This window comes from Coturnix japonica, chromosome 1, assembly GCF_054131305.1.
Source record: "Coturnix japonica strain WE chromosome 1, WE-NBRP24, whole genome shotgun sequence".
NCBI lineage: Eukaryota > Metazoa > Chordata > Aves > Galliformes > Phasianidae > Coturnix > Coturnix japonica.
In genome coordinates, this window is record NC_140663.1 from 163,136,700 (window position 1) to 163,152,050 (window position 15,351).

The 15,351-nt window shown below is 39.5% G+C and overlaps 1 protein-coding gene across 2 annotated transcripts in view; it reads right to left on the reverse strand.

Annotated features, from left to right (window-relative positions):
* RNF17 (ring finger protein 17) overlaps positions 1-8,775 on the reverse strand; it is a 40,097-nt gene extending 31,322 nt beyond the window's left edge. Inside the window, exons 1-9 of one of the 2 annotated variants that reach the window (XM_015852192.3) lie at positions 8,621-8,775; positions 8,401-8,489; positions 7,743-7,816; positions 5,786-5,844; positions 4,874-4,920; positions 3,472-3,571; positions 2,919-2,999; positions 1,710-1,810; positions 804-975 (exon numbers count right to left, since the gene is read on the reverse strand). In XM_015852192.3, the coding sequence (XP_015707678.2) occupies positions 804-975; positions 1,710-1,810; positions 2,919-2,999; positions 3,472-3,571; positions 4,874-4,920; positions 5,786-5,844; positions 7,743-7,816; positions 8,401-8,480 (714 nt within the window). In that variant the 5' untranslated portion in view covers positions 8,481-8,489; positions 8,621-8,775. Of the gene's footprint in view, positions 1-803; positions 976-1,709; positions 1,811-2,918; positions 3,000-3,471; positions 3,572-4,873; positions 4,921-5,785; positions 5,845-7,742; positions 7,817-8,400; positions 8,490-8,610 lie in introns of both variants that reach the window. The other variant, XM_085536407.1, reaches the window with a different exon arrangement.
* Positions 8,776-15,351: the final 6,576 nt, after the last annotated feature.

A 15,351-nucleotide genomic window follows, 5' to 3' on the forward strand; every position in this document is an offset into this window, starting at 1 on the left:
CATAACTAGAAGCAGGAGTTGATTATTCTTTTGCACTGAGCCACTTGGAAGGTGATGACTAAATAAAAAGGGAGAATAATGGTGGGCACCAAATACCAAAAAGAGAGGTGTAAGGGATAAATCACATCTGGGTCAGATGTGGAACACCAAGCTTCTGCACATGGGAAATGACACTGGACGCAAGAAAAATGACAGTCTAAAAATCAAACTGCATGGAAAAATGGCTAGGGAGCAATAAATAATGATTCCATGATTTTGCTTAACACAAAGATTAAAAGAACTCCAAATGAAATGCCCAAGTTCGCAGATAATTCCTCCAAATATCTTTTCCCCTCCATTTGCGAAGAGAGGTGACATCACTGGATGGAGCTTTGGTCTGACACACTACAGGCGGTACCATGCATTTCTGTTACTAATAGTCATAACATAGAGGAATCATAGAAGCAAAGGGCTAGAATGAGTGAGAAGGCTGCAGACCTCCAGAATGGGCAAGGCTTGCGATGAGCCTGAAATCTTGACAACACTACCATTTCAATGAACAGCTCTGTCTTAGTTTCTTCTCATTCTCCTCCAGCAACCATTACAGATAATGGAAGCACACTGAGGCACAGACCATCTTTTTTGTTTCATGTCAATAGCAAGATTCAGATTTGTGACCAAGATCAAACTGGAACTGGCAGGGTGCATGCAGAGGTGTATAGAACACATAACTGCAAAAATCTGTTCTTAAGTCAGCAAACATAAAAACAGTATGAAAATTCTCACATTCAGATCTGTATTGTCTGTTACCAAATCTTACCTACCTGAGTCAGGTCACAATAGGTTCTCACAGAAGGTGTGATCTTTAATTCCTTTGCAATCCTAATGGCACCAATCAAGCATTTTTTCTTCTCTTCAATGTACTGCTTAGCTGCTGCAATACCAACATTGTAGTCGTCAATGCTCTTCACTAATTCTGCATGGAGTTTCCTTTTCCTGTATAAAAAACATTACTTTTCTGAAATTTATTGAGCACTCACTGCATCGGGTTCAAATTCCTGACTATGAAATGCAATTACTAGTTATAACAACTAGATGCATCTCACACAAACATTGTTTTCTTCACACAGTAAAAAGCAGACAACATAGAAAGCCAACAGAGACGTCACAAAGAGCAAAGAACTTTAAGAGACTTTACAATGAAAAGCCCTTTCCTCGGAAGGAATGATTTTTCTACATTTAAAATCATAATCCCTCTCAAGCCTACAAAAAATTCCATACACATCCAGGAGACATCTAAACTGCTGGATTTTACAATGCAGTTTTAAGAACTGCCTTTCAGATGTAATTCTGGAGTACTAAGCTTTGAAACAAAGGAACACAGCACTTAAAGTATCTCTACATGAATGTGAGAGACAAATGTTCTTGAAGACGAAGAAATACGAATCCCTTCTAATCAACATTTGCAGAAAGTAATTTTTTTTAAGCTTTCCTTGCTGTTAAACTGACCATTATTAATACTACGAGAATTTTTTTTTCTTTTTTTCTGAAAAGCAGAGGCTGTATATGCTACTGTTTTCCAACTATGCAAACTAGCTCCAGGAACTAAAATACCATTATGAACATGCAAAAATAGTGCAGAAAAATTTCAAAAGCCTTATTTAAATGCTTTGATGAATATTGGAAACTCTTGAAACAACTTGCACCCTCCATACAGAAGAGAATACTACCTGGACAGGACTGAAGTAGTAAGTTCATCAAATTTTCTATCCATAGTTTCTGCAACTTTGTCTCCTTCCTGCTTCACTTCCAGTTCCAAGCATTTTAGCACCTATTTCATTCAACACAGAATAAACATGTATTTGTCATTAATCATGTTATTTTTTTCCAATTTTAAATTCAGAACAAAACAGAATAATTAACAGAAAGACAGTGATAAACTGCAGAAAGTAACACTGAAGTGCACCGTGGTTTGTATAAAGAAAGAAAACAATCATAAGATGATTATATAAATAGTACACAACAAGAGTCAGGAGCCTATTAACACTTACTGCTTTATCTAACTTCTAGTTTCAAACAAAAACATACGAAGTGGCCTCCATGAGGCTTCTTCTGAGCACCAGAAGCCCTTCTGTGCTGTGTGGGTGACAAAGCACTGGTGCAGGCTGCCCAGGGCTGTGCATTCTCCTCCTCAGAGGTTTTCCGAAGCTGCCTGGACGTGGCCCTGGGCAAGTCTTAAGGACACTTCAATGCCACGATTACTAAAATGAGTCTGGCTTTAAGCTTTTGGATCACTGAACATTTCTATGCCTGTCTATCTTAAAATACACATAAAATGTAAGTAAATAGAAGACACAGAAATGCAGGTTTTAATTCTTAGTAAATGTGCCATGGAAAAGTACAAAAGAAATAGTAATTGTTAACGAAGCATACAGTACATCTAGTAAAATCTCTTAACAGCATTATCCAGTATTTCAGAATTCTTAATTGCATTGTGAATAAAAATAAATGGACTTTTGTATCATGCCTGTTCCAGGAAAGCACTATTTTACGTTGTCCACAGATAATTTCCATCTTCATATCCAAAACAGAGCAAAATAAAAGAGAGTTAAGTCAGAGGTCAGAGTATAAGTGAATGCTGATTTTCAGCCTGATTCAAGGAAAAGCGTGTGTAACACTCAAAGATTGTCTTATACGTGGCTCTGCTCGAAGTATGGACTGACCCAGTAACTTTGAGTTACACACAGGTACTTCATTCGCTCTGGAGTTTAATGCAGTACACCAACAGAAAGTGTTAATACCTAAGTACAGAAGATGATGAAACAAAGTCACAGAGAGCATTTTTTAACAATGCATTTGTATGGAAGCACTCTAAACAAAAAGCTTTCACCTTGGGTAATATTTGATTAAGAAAATCCTGTAATGTTATTTCCACCCACCTCATGCGCATTTTGTAAGCAGCTGAGATTACAAACACCTGCCCACAAAGCTTTATCAATATCTTCTGTAGTTTCATTCTCCTAAGGAAACAACGAATAGTGAGTTGCTTGAGTGACTAGAACACAACATGGGTTAAACTTATTTGCCATTTTGACAGACAAGCACTTGAGGCGGGCATCACGATTTCCTAAAGGATCTGTTTCTGCATCATATTCTACTTAATATACACGCTTTATTGGCATGCACACAGAATAATGAAAATCAAACACAGCACATTGTGTTTGACAAACACAGCAAGAAAAACCAACACAAAATTACTAATACAAAGCAAAGAAAGCAGGCCAAATTGAAGAAATTTCTTCTCTCCTGCTATTGTCTGTGTAGGTGCAAGCAGAATTCATTCTGTTATCTCAATAACAAACTAGCTGCACTTGAAATCCACATCAACTCTGAACTACTGAAGTTGCAAACTTCTGTATTTAAGTAGTGCAGTATTAACAACGCACATGAAAATATTAAGTGCAAATATAAGAAAATGGAACATGAACACACTGTGTCTGTGGATGGAGTGAGAGCTAGTTTAGGCTTCTGCCCACTGCTTGAGGAAACCGAGCGCTGAACATTTTTCTCTCCAGTGATAGATCTGAAGGGCCTGCAAAACAAAACCGCAAGGAAAAATCTACACATTTGCAATAAAATAACAAACATCCCCCCAGAATTTATTACTCAATTGGGTCTCTCCAAACATTTCATTAAGTACATGTACACAGAGTTGAATTCACATGGTGATACACTAGACATACCTCATGTTGAAGTCTCCTCCCTAACACTATCATCTTTAAATTGATCTGCAGCATCTACTATTTTATATGACAATTTTGGCAAGGCAGAACAAAAGCTTACAAGGCAGTAATGATTTTTTGCTCTTGATTAAAGTAACATGTATAACTATTAAGACTCCAGCCATTTATTTTTCATTTGTTGCCCAATTGTTTTCTTTCAGATATCTCATCAAACATTGATGAGGCTGTTAAAAAATCTAATAAATGACAGATTAACTGAAAACAATCTACAGACATCGCAGAAAAGCTCTTAAACGCTATTGGTGACATATCCCAGCTCTCCTTCAAGACTCTCACAAAAGCAGTCTACAAAAGCCAACTAAAGTGCAGCAAGGAAGGATCATGTTGTTCTTCTTGCACTTAGCTTGTTTGTAATGGACTGCAAAAGAACTTGGGAGAACCTTACTGCAAAGGCTGACAGCCATAACTTAAATTTTGAGTTCAGCAATATATGTTACATGCACTCATCTCTTAAATACATTGAAAGGAACTTTAAGGATCATCTGTGACTATTTTTATTTCTATCAACATAAATCTCCATGGCAATGGCAGTAAGGGAAACATAGCCTCACTTGTAGTTTATGTACAGGTAAGCTACTTATGTAAATTAATGTAATTTACATGAATATGACCAGAAAACCTTGCTGTCATCTAACCTTCATAGTTGGAACTGGTCACCCTAAGCAAAATATGCAAAGGCACCAGGAGGGGCTGGAGGACACACCTCAGTGATGCAGAGCTTGCGGTGTCTCAGCAGCTCTGTACTCTCCCTCGGAAGAGGAGTTACCATGAACACTATTTAAAACCTTCAGATCCAAGTATTTTTGTGCCAAAACAGACCTGTTTCTCCTTGCCTTTCAATGAAATACGACTTGCATTTGAACATCAGAAATGCAGGAGGCCTTCAGTGCTTGTCTGATGCCCACAGTTGTGTTTTAGCAGCACTAAAGAGCAATACTGGGAACACACTAGCACTAATATGCTTAAATCTTTAATTGAGATAATAGACCCAAGAAGTTAGTCAATAAAAAGCTGTTGAAACAGCTCAGTCATTCCCACCACCCCCCTCCCACCCTTTGTGGCATCTAACAACATGAAAAAAAATGGTTTACCTTTCTGAGGTGCCATCATTCAGTTCAAGTTTAACATCAGCTTTGGTCTACAGAAGGAAAAAGCAGTTGTTCAAATACAGATATAAATCCAGTTAAAAAAATACAAACAATCATAAAACACTGTACAAATCCAATTCTACCTTCAGCAAATTGCCCCCTGCTATAGGCAGGGACACCTCCCTGTAGACCAGATTGTTCACAGCCCCATCCAGCCTGGCCCTGAATGTCTCCAGGGAGGAGGCATCCACAGCCTTGTTGGGCAACGTGTTCCAGTATCTCACCAACCTCACAGGAATTTCTAACTGATGTCTAATGTAAACCTACCTTCTTCCAATTAAAAGCCATTTCCACTCATCCTGTTGCTACCTGCCTTTATCAACAGTCCCTCCCCAGCTTTCCTGTAGGCCCCCCTCAGGTACTGGAAAGCTGCTACAAGGTCCCCTTGAAGCCTTCTCCGGGCTGAACAGCCCCAGCTCTCTCAGCCTGCCCTCGTATGGGAGGTGCTCCAGCCCTCTGATCATCTCTGTGGCCCTCCACTGGACCCACTCTAACAGCTCATTTTATTTGGAACTGACAGAAGAAGGAGAATGGTTATGTGTACCAGTTCCTTTCTTACATAGTAATGCGCAAAATAAAAAGGTGGAACAGAGCTGGCAACAAGGAACACTAACAGCAAATGTAAAGAGTAAGTATTCCTAAAACCAGGCTTTGAACTTTTCATAGCCATGCTGCACTTCTAGACGTGCTAGCAAAGACTTGGTTGGAGAGCTGGAGGCCACAGACTGCACATGCTTATCTCTAATGGGCTGAGCTTACTTTAACCACATTCAACAACAACCTACAAGACCTTGCAATACCACTATTTCAGAGCAACACAATGACTTCTAAATAGAAAGCTTTAGATCAACTTACTTTTGTAGAAGAGGAGCCCAAAAAGTTAGACTCTTCATTGTTCACAACATCATACAACTCTGCAAAAGCAAGCATTGATAGCACTTGACTGAGAGCATTTAAATTGGAAGGGATCTTAACCAGTTAGACAATCACGAATACACGATCACTACAGCAGTTTTGCATGTAAACTTAGTGAAGTCAACAGGAATTTGGACACTGACATCTATGATGGCATATTTTAAGTCAGATGTGTCTACCACACAGCCTGGTACAGCCCATGATGGCCCCCAAATGCCACTGTAAAGGCAGCAGCTCTACACCATGCAGTAGCACTGGGCACACATCCATTGCTCAACAAGTGGACTGTCAGTGCACTATTAACACTGTGGTGACTGAAACCACTGCAGGGAGGGCAGTGCTGACTTGAGAGATGGCAAATAGTTGTTTGCATTTTGAGACACTGGCTAAATACAGCGCTCTGAACAGCGAAGAATTTACAGCTACAGTTCCTGTTTTAATGAGGGAACGTGAAAATGGTTTCAGGGTCACACAGAAATACAAGTTTGTGACACCGTTTTCAGTTGACATAAATACATTACCTACAGATTTCCAACTGGAACATTTAGAGTTACCATCTGATATTCAACTCAATAACCCAATCATGCCTCTTTAGAGACTTCCTAATTTCTCTTTTAACAGAGGAGAGAATCCTTTGCTTCACAACTATGGCATTTTGGCAGTACACACATATGTGAAGAACTGCTTTCACAGATGAAGTACAAGAATAATATGTCAAAAATCTCTGAAGAGCACCTTGAGAACTCACTGGTAATTGCAGCTACTTCCATTAACCAGACTCTATTAACTCATTAGTTTCATAAAAACAAGGTCAAATATCCCACTTGGTTTACATTTTTGATTTTTTAAAATTAGAAAAAAAAACCCCAAACCTGAAGATTAAAATAAGTTTTGTTACTTTTGGAGCAATCCTCACAAAATATAATGTAGCTCATGTATATAAGTAGCACCTCCTATTTTATGTTGTTGGCCTACAATATCAGAGGCAGATGGTGGTGGTATGGCAGTAGAAGCTGATCCTCCCCAGCAATACTGTTACATTTGTGGACATGTGACAGCAGCAGAGAAGCAGTCTGACAAAATGGAGTCTGACAAGTTCCTACATGAGGAAAAAATGGCACCCACTGACATTCACTAATGTCTGCTGAATGCTTACAGAGACCAAACAGTGCATGTGAGCACAGTGAGGCAGTGGGTGATGCATTTCAGCAGTGGTGACAGTGGGTCACCTCTGCTGGTGCAGATTGTTCCAAGCATAGCTCACAGCCTCTTGTTCATGGCTAGAGAAAATGCCTAGCTTGTTGTCACGACCGTGTTGAAAAACAGAGTTCTGCAGCTGAGAATTTGCTCTGTCAAACAGTTATCATGCTCTTTGTAGCTGTTCCATAGAAATAAATAGGAAACATTACTTTCAGAGCCTGTATAAACAGTCAAGACAATTCCTCTTCACCCAATGTGGCCCAGACCAAGCCTAAAGGTTGGAGACCCATGCTGTAAGCACACACATATATATGCACAAGAGTTATATGGAAACTATAGAAAACTTACTTATGTTTGATGATTAGGTAATTAATACTACTGCTACTAAAAGAATAAAAATATGATAGTGAAAATAATAAGGCAAAAGTCAACATACATTTAAAATATACAGCTATACTGAAAGAAAAGAAAAAGAAGAAAAAAAAATCATGTTTCATAAAGTATTTGCACATACTCACACTACAAACTCATCAGAATTTACTACTTTTAAGAGAAGGCATCAAAGTAACCTCAATCACACTTTGCAGCCTACTTATCGTCACTGGGAGACCACAGGGCAGTTCAATGAATAAGTAATACTGCATCACACAAAAGCGCTGGGAATAGGACAGCCAAAAAAATTACCATTCATACTCACCTTGTGAGATACGACTCAAGTCACTCCTACAACTTAGTCCTGTAAAGTCCTCTTCCAGAATCTTAAGGCATTGCCTTCAGAAATAATGGTTTAAAGCCATTAGGGACATCAACATAATACAAATACTGATGATTTACAGTCCTCTTAGAACTCAGCCTGCCCAATTGTACCCAATAGTGTTATGCAGAAGGAAGGTTTGGTACATGAGACACAAACCAGAAACCAAAAAGTGACTCATCCCTTGTAAATGAAGAATCAAGTTACCCCCACAGTAACACTTCCTCACCCACAATGGCAGTACTGGAGGTTTTAGGGAACCAGATCACTATAACCACCACTAGGAAACTGACTGTGTAACTATATGAATCACATCTATCCCATATAGAGATTCAACTCATGATACACTGAACCTAACATCAGAGGATACTTCAGATGCACATGAGATATTCATATCCTTACACCTCAGTAACATCCCAAGACATTCACAACGTTTTCCCCCAAGCCTCCTATGTGCTAAATGCACACATATGGCTGACTGCTAATTTTACAGACATTACAGAAGAAAGCACTCACAACACAACACCACACAGCACAGACATTACTACCCACATCCCTCAGCACTGTTCCCCAATAATTATAATGCCAGAACTTCAGACACCTGACAGCATTCAGCTTTCTCCTCTTCTGCTCCTCCTCGTTACCGCCATCCACAGGGCCCTCCTGCTTTCCTCTCAGCATGGCGTCACACTTCCAATAGAGGAAAAAAAAAAAAAAAGGAGAAGAAAGAAGTAACAAACGCGCACCAACACTACTGGTTACACCCCGTGGCAAGGCTTAAAGGCAAGAGACACAGAGTTCTAGAATATACCACTTTTCACCTTGAAATAAACCTTCCGAACGTAGCAGGAGCGCGGAGAGGCGCTCCCTCCTCTCAGCCGGCCCCCAGAGCCCCACCGCTACAGCGGAGCGGCCCAACGCCGAGCGGAGCCGAACCCAACCGCGTCCCCACAGCGCCCGTCGCGGCGCCGAGTACCTGAAGAGCTGCCGCCCCGCTCCCACACCGACCTGACCACCAATCACCGAGCGCCTCGTCCTCCCCTGCTCCCGGCACAGCCAATCGCAGCGAGGCGGGAAGGCGGCGGTTGCTGTGGGCCGCGCGGGAAGAGCGCATCGGTGCAGCTTGTGGCTCTGGCCGGCCTCACGTCACGGCCCCTACCCACACAGCGCGTCCGCTGAGAGGGACGAAGCTCTTAGGTGAAAACGAGGGTTTTTGGAGTTTTGATGAAGAAAATAAAGCAGAATTGAAAACTTGACACAATGTTCTTTTAGGTTTTTTTTTTTTTTTTTTTTTTTTTTTTTTTTTTTTTTTTTTTTTTTTTTTTTCATGATAGAATCATAGAATTGTTTGATTTGAAAGGGATCATTTAAAGGCCACCTAGTTCAACTCCCTGCTATGAACAGGGAGACCTACAGCTCCATCAGGAGCTCAGAGCCCCAACCAGCCTGACCTTGAATGCCTCCACCACCTCTCTGGGCAACCTGTTCCAGTACCTCTCCACCTGTACTCTAAAAAACTTTTCCGAATCAATTCCAATCTAAATCTCCACTTTTTTAGTTGGAAACCTCTTCCCCTTGTCCTGTAACAACAGACCATGCTAAAGAATCTGTCTGTCTCCCTTCTTATACCCCCCTTTGGATACTGCAAAGCTGCTCTGAGGTCTCCTTGGAGCCTTCTCTTCTGCAGGCTTAACAGCTCCATCTCTCTCAGCCTGTCCTCATATTAGGGTTGTTCCATCCCTTGAGTAGAGTACTTCAATGGAGAAAAAAAAGTACCTAAAAAGAGCAGCTAAATGCTACATCATACACTCCTATGATACTACATCCTCACCTGCTTTTAATAAAATAAAACCAGGTGAGCTTGAATGCTACAGTTGCACCTGTATGTGCTTTCCAGCATGATTTGGTTGTGAAGAATAGAAATTTCTAGAAGTTTTCCTAAGCTGATTCAGCAATCTATGCAGGAAGCCCTCTTTGTTAACCAGGACCTGATTAAACTCAAGAAAAACACCAGATTATATTCCAGTTTTAAAGAGAAATTCACAAACACTTTTGCTTTCCAGACAGCTCCAGCGATTTCACAAGCTGCTGTCTTTGTGTTCTGCATATCCATCTCAAGCACGCAGATGGCATCTTCAACATCTAGACTCAGAAAGTGGCCTACTTTTAACTTTCCACCGTGATTTGGAATCTATCACCTTTTCAGTGAGATGTTTCTACACAAAGGTAGCTAGCAAACTGCAATGTAAAAATAAAGACACATCACTGTAAAACCAAACCCACCCACAGTACATCAAAAATGTACTAGAGAAGGCTTCTATAAAATATTTTCAAAAGACATGGATGAGAACTGAAATATATATTGACATCAACATTCATAGGCTCAACTTAGATACAACTTCTATGGCACATTATCATTTCCACATCTTTGATTAACTCATGTTTGACTATTCCCACAGGAGCTGATCCCCTTCTTTCACTATAAATCCCACTCATCTTTTCATTTAGATTAGATCAACCAGTTACCACAATGAAGTAAACATCTGAGGAGTGTTCTTACCTTCTCTTTAGCTTTGAAAATTGCTTCTTTCCATTTCAAACTTGAGAAGTGAATTGTGAACACAAAATTTGCCCTTTTCTTCTATACTCTGATATAATTCCTGGTTAAAAAAACAAACAAACAACCAAAACCCTCTCTAATAAATGTTACTTAAAAATATATGATGAATAGTGGACGGTGTGTTAAATGTAGGGTAGGTAATGTCAGATCTGTTTTGAATGTACCTGAGAAAGTGAGATGAAGGGAAAGGTTGTGTGCCCCGGTGGAGCAAGTGGTAGGAATGCCGCATAGCAACACCGGAGGCCGTGGGTTCGAATCCCCCCTGTGGCGCAAGTGGTAGAAGTGCCGCTCTGCTACACACAGGCTCGAATCCTGGGGGGTTGGACTCAATGATCTCTAAGGTCCCTTCCAACCCGCACGAGACTATGAGACTATGATATTTTTTGTGTTAAAGGTCTGAATTCAGTTTAAAACTGAGAGTGCCCAAGATTGTCTAGTAAGCAGCACAACTGGCTCTTTGACGAGAAGTCTAATTTGGCCTACTTAACTCTTTGGTTAAATGATAGCTCATCCTGTTCTTTTAACTTTGGTTGCATTTAACAAATGAATAAACACTAGGAACAAGTGTTTGTATTAGCTAAAATTGTATGCCAATTGTTTTTAGTATATAATCATTATACTTTCCTATTGCTAGTTAGAATTCATAAAAATATAGCTATGCTTGATGTTCTCTATGCATCTCCCACAAATTGGAAGGAATTATAGAATATATACATATACGTCATTCTGTACCTTGTTTGTATGTATGTCAACACATACACAAAATAATAAACATGTACTTCATCACTTCCTTCAGATTTGTGTTCATACCACACTGAGATTACAAAGACAAGCATGGCAACGCGGTTTAATATTTTAGAACAGATAACAGTAATTATGCAGAATAGAATGAACATTTTTTTAATTGTAAAATTAGCAGTTGAGAGAACATTGCCATGGTTTCCTGATTTTACACTCGAGTGCTTAAAATGCGATGTTAAAAGTCAGTCTATTTGAGAACCACAAGATGGCAGCATGGATTAACCACGGGTGGACTCGCTTGAGGGTGATCTCATCCTCTTCAGCAGCTTTGTCTACAGTAGCAACTACAATACAGTACGATGGTAACACTGAACAGACTATTTTCTTTGGTATAAACAGCGTGGTTATGTTTAAAAATAATAGTCAAATCAAATCTAGGCTGGAAACACGTATCTGTTCTGTAAGTCACCTCTCCAGCCCGGAACATGTAGCAGTTGTTATTTCTTCAGCTGCACCCTTTTTTCTCATCCCCTACGTCTTGTCCTTTCTCAGGATAAAATTTGCTTTCTGAGTTTTACCACTGAAGGCACTAAAGATGGACAGGATTTTTTTTTTCTTTTGTTATTATTATTTTTTTTCTTTTTGTCAAATTCTGCAAATATGTGTCTTTGTTGCTTGGTATGTAATCACTATGGGAAGCAGAAAAAGTTTTCCCTTGAATGTGGGAAGGGCTACACATGGGTTTGAAGGGAGACCAAAAGCAATGTTTTAGAACTGTTTGTACATCAGGGATGTGCAGGTTTATTGGAAGAATAAATTTATCGATGATTCCAGAGCATTAACATTTGAATTGTCCGCTTTCTGAGGCTTACATGAGCTAGACAAGCAATCTCAGAACATTCTGGTGCCTAACAGAAAGATGCTGATACCTGAGGGAACACAATGTACTTGGTCTCAACTCATCACCCATAGTTTCTGCTTTATGATATTTTTAATTTTTTTATACCAGGTTTATGTTATATTCTACAAAAGAGATCAGACTTGCAAAGAATGCCATTTTTTGTTGTTGTTGTTTTTTAACCAGTACATATATATATTAGTGATATGTAAAATGGCCCAATTTGCCTGATTTCTTCTGCAACATCTTCTTCTGTGAAGTTTCTATCATTATAAGTATCTGACATGCAACAGAATTAGTTGCCCATTGTCATTCAAATAAACATTCATATGTACTCATCCTCATCTAATGTACTTCTCTCACCACTGTGTCCAAACAGACTTTTCAGGATCGGTTAAGGCTGATATAAACCTGTGACATTTCTGAAAAGCAAAGTCTTGCCTTTTTCTGGTCCCAGATGTGTACTTACCCTTTCCTTGTGTCACCACCAGTGTTTCTGGAACCATGCAGTGAGCTGGATCCATGTTATAGTTGTGTAACTGTTTAGATCCCCCACAATTCTTGCATTAACAAGACAGTCTGTGGTTGTTCTCAGTGGGCATTTCCTGATACTAGGAGTTATTTATTGCTTATATTGAGTAGCTATTATGTATCTCGTTTTCTACAAATGAAATTAATTGCACAGTATGCCAGGTGTTCTTTTCTCATCCACCCTGACAGTTAAAATAAACCATCTGTAAGTGTAATGGAGGACAGTTTTGTCCTTCACTGCTGATCATAGACTGCTTTCATTACATGCATTTTTTTTTCCTGATTTAAGCAAAGTGTAAGAAATTTGGTAAATCTGTCTCCAGATGTATTAATAAAAAATATGGCATGAAAACTCTTGGTTATAAAAGCTTTTGATTAAAAATATTAATGTGATTTTTATAAGATGCCTTTCATGCTTTGTCCGTTGTGCTCAGCTGCCAGATCTGGGAGCCCAACACAGGTAAGGCTGTTGCAGTTCCATGTCTCCAAGTCCATCCACTGGCAAGGCTGAGCAGGTATTCCCAATCTGATTTACTATTCAAAAGACTATGACCACACCAGATGAATATGGGAAAGACATCTTGAAAGACTCTTTAAACAAGCAGAAACCTTTTCTGTATTTGTCATTCAACTTCTAAAACATATTTCTTTGGCAAGACACAAATTTAGGACCCAATATAGAAAGGATATCAGTGAGACTGCAGTGCCCTGTGGGGTCTGGCTGAAGGCTTTATGTTGCCAGTGAAGTTTGTCATTTGTTCTTTCAGTTATATTTATGTGTGTAAAAGATCTTGACATCTTTCTGAGGTGCAGGTTGTGTATCAGCCACAAGAAATAGAACTGCATTCCAATTTGCAAACCAAGCTTTCCCTTTGGTCTTTAAAACATTTTAGAAACATGATTTCACAGTAAAAAACCAGAGATTCTTCTTCATGAAATATTCTTTTTTTTCCCCCTCAAATCTGTGGAGTGTAAATTACTGCTTAGTACAACAGCCAAAAATAAAGGGTATGTTCTTTGGTGAAAGGAACATGCTGGTGAGTAGGCTTATAATTTGTTTTCACTCAATCATATAGGGTAACTTTAAGCTGCTCCTTTATTGTTCAGACCATGTTAAAACATAGCTCTAAAATAAAGATACACAGTCTTCAGGAAACCTAAGGAGTAGCAATATGTGAACAGCATGTGAACCCAACACTGAAAAATGCCAAACAACACTTTTTGGAAACAAATATTTCAAGTGTTTACATGTGTGTGTATTCCAAAATGACTATAAACTCTCCAGGAAGAAGAAAACTAGAACATGGCACCATGCAACTGCTTTCACTAATCAAGTGTGTTGATAGATATTATTAATAGTGACTTTATTATTGTGTCTGTGGAACAGAATGCTGCAGAAAATATAATGCACAGTGCATTACAAGATTGCATGTAGTTTTGACTGCCATATTTCTGTTCATGCTTGGAGGAACAGCTCCAGCTATGTTTCACAGAATTTGTTTGCAAAATGGTGAAGACATGGTAACCCAGGCAGCTGGGTGCCCTGCTAACCTTTTCAGTCCACAGAGAAGCTTGCAGTGTTGTTTTTCACGTATTACTGTCCAAACTAACTGGATAGAAGGTAGTTATACACATATTGCAACCACATGCCACAAGTCAGAGTGACTGTTTTTCAAAGATGAAAATTATTAGCCAGCCAGAATCAGTGGTCTTGGAGCCAAAGGCTTAAGAAAAACATAAGCACTCTGAGAAACAGATGTGGTGCCTTCTTGAATCCACAGAGATTATGTATGAAAAACATGAGAGATTTAGCTTATACCTTCACTACAACTTTTTGTGCAAAGGTAACCAGAATGTCTCACCTGCAGAGAAACTATTTCTCCTCTCTGTTCTCTTTTAGTGTCTTTCCAAGTCAACATCTATGCACTGTGTACCATGATGGATGCTGAGATGAATGAAGTGATCTGGTCCTATAAATAATATAACTCCCAATAATCACTGACTATGATACTATTCTTTGCTAAAACAGAAAGAATGCAAGATTAGAAAGCTGGACCAGGAGTGATTCAGATTGTATATTAGGAAAAATTTCCCTACTATTTAAACACTGGAACTGACTTCCTAGAGAGGTGGTTGATGCTCCATACCTGACAGTGTTCAAGAGACATTTGGGCAATGCCCTCAATATTCCTTAATGTTTTGTTAGCTCTCAGATTGTTGATTGATTGATTTTGTTAGCTCGGGCAATTGGACTACAGAGGTAATTGTTCCTCTGTACTTGGCACTGGTAAGCCCACATCTTGAATACTGCGATCAGTTTGGAGCTCCTCGACAAGAAGGAAATTGAGCAGCTGGAATGCATTCAAAGTAGAGTAACAAATGTGGTGAAAGGACTGGAAACAAAGATTTATAAGGAGAAACTGGGGGAACTGGTGCTGTTTAGACTGGATAAGAGGAGCTTGAGGGGAGACCTCATTGCTCTACAACAATCTGAAATGAGGTTGTTGCGAGGTAGATGTTGTTTTCTTTTTTTTTCGTGTGAGAAGTGACAGGCACCAAGTTGCACCAGGGGTGGTTTAGATTAGATACCAGGAAGAGTTTCTTCACAGAGAAGGTGGTTATGCACTGAAATGTGCTGCCCAGAAATGGAGTAGAGCTGCCATCCTCCAAGGATTTTAAGAGATGTGCAGATGTAGAACTTAGGGATGTGATTTTAGTGGTGTATTTGTGGTGCTCAGTGATGGTTGGATTTGATGATCTCA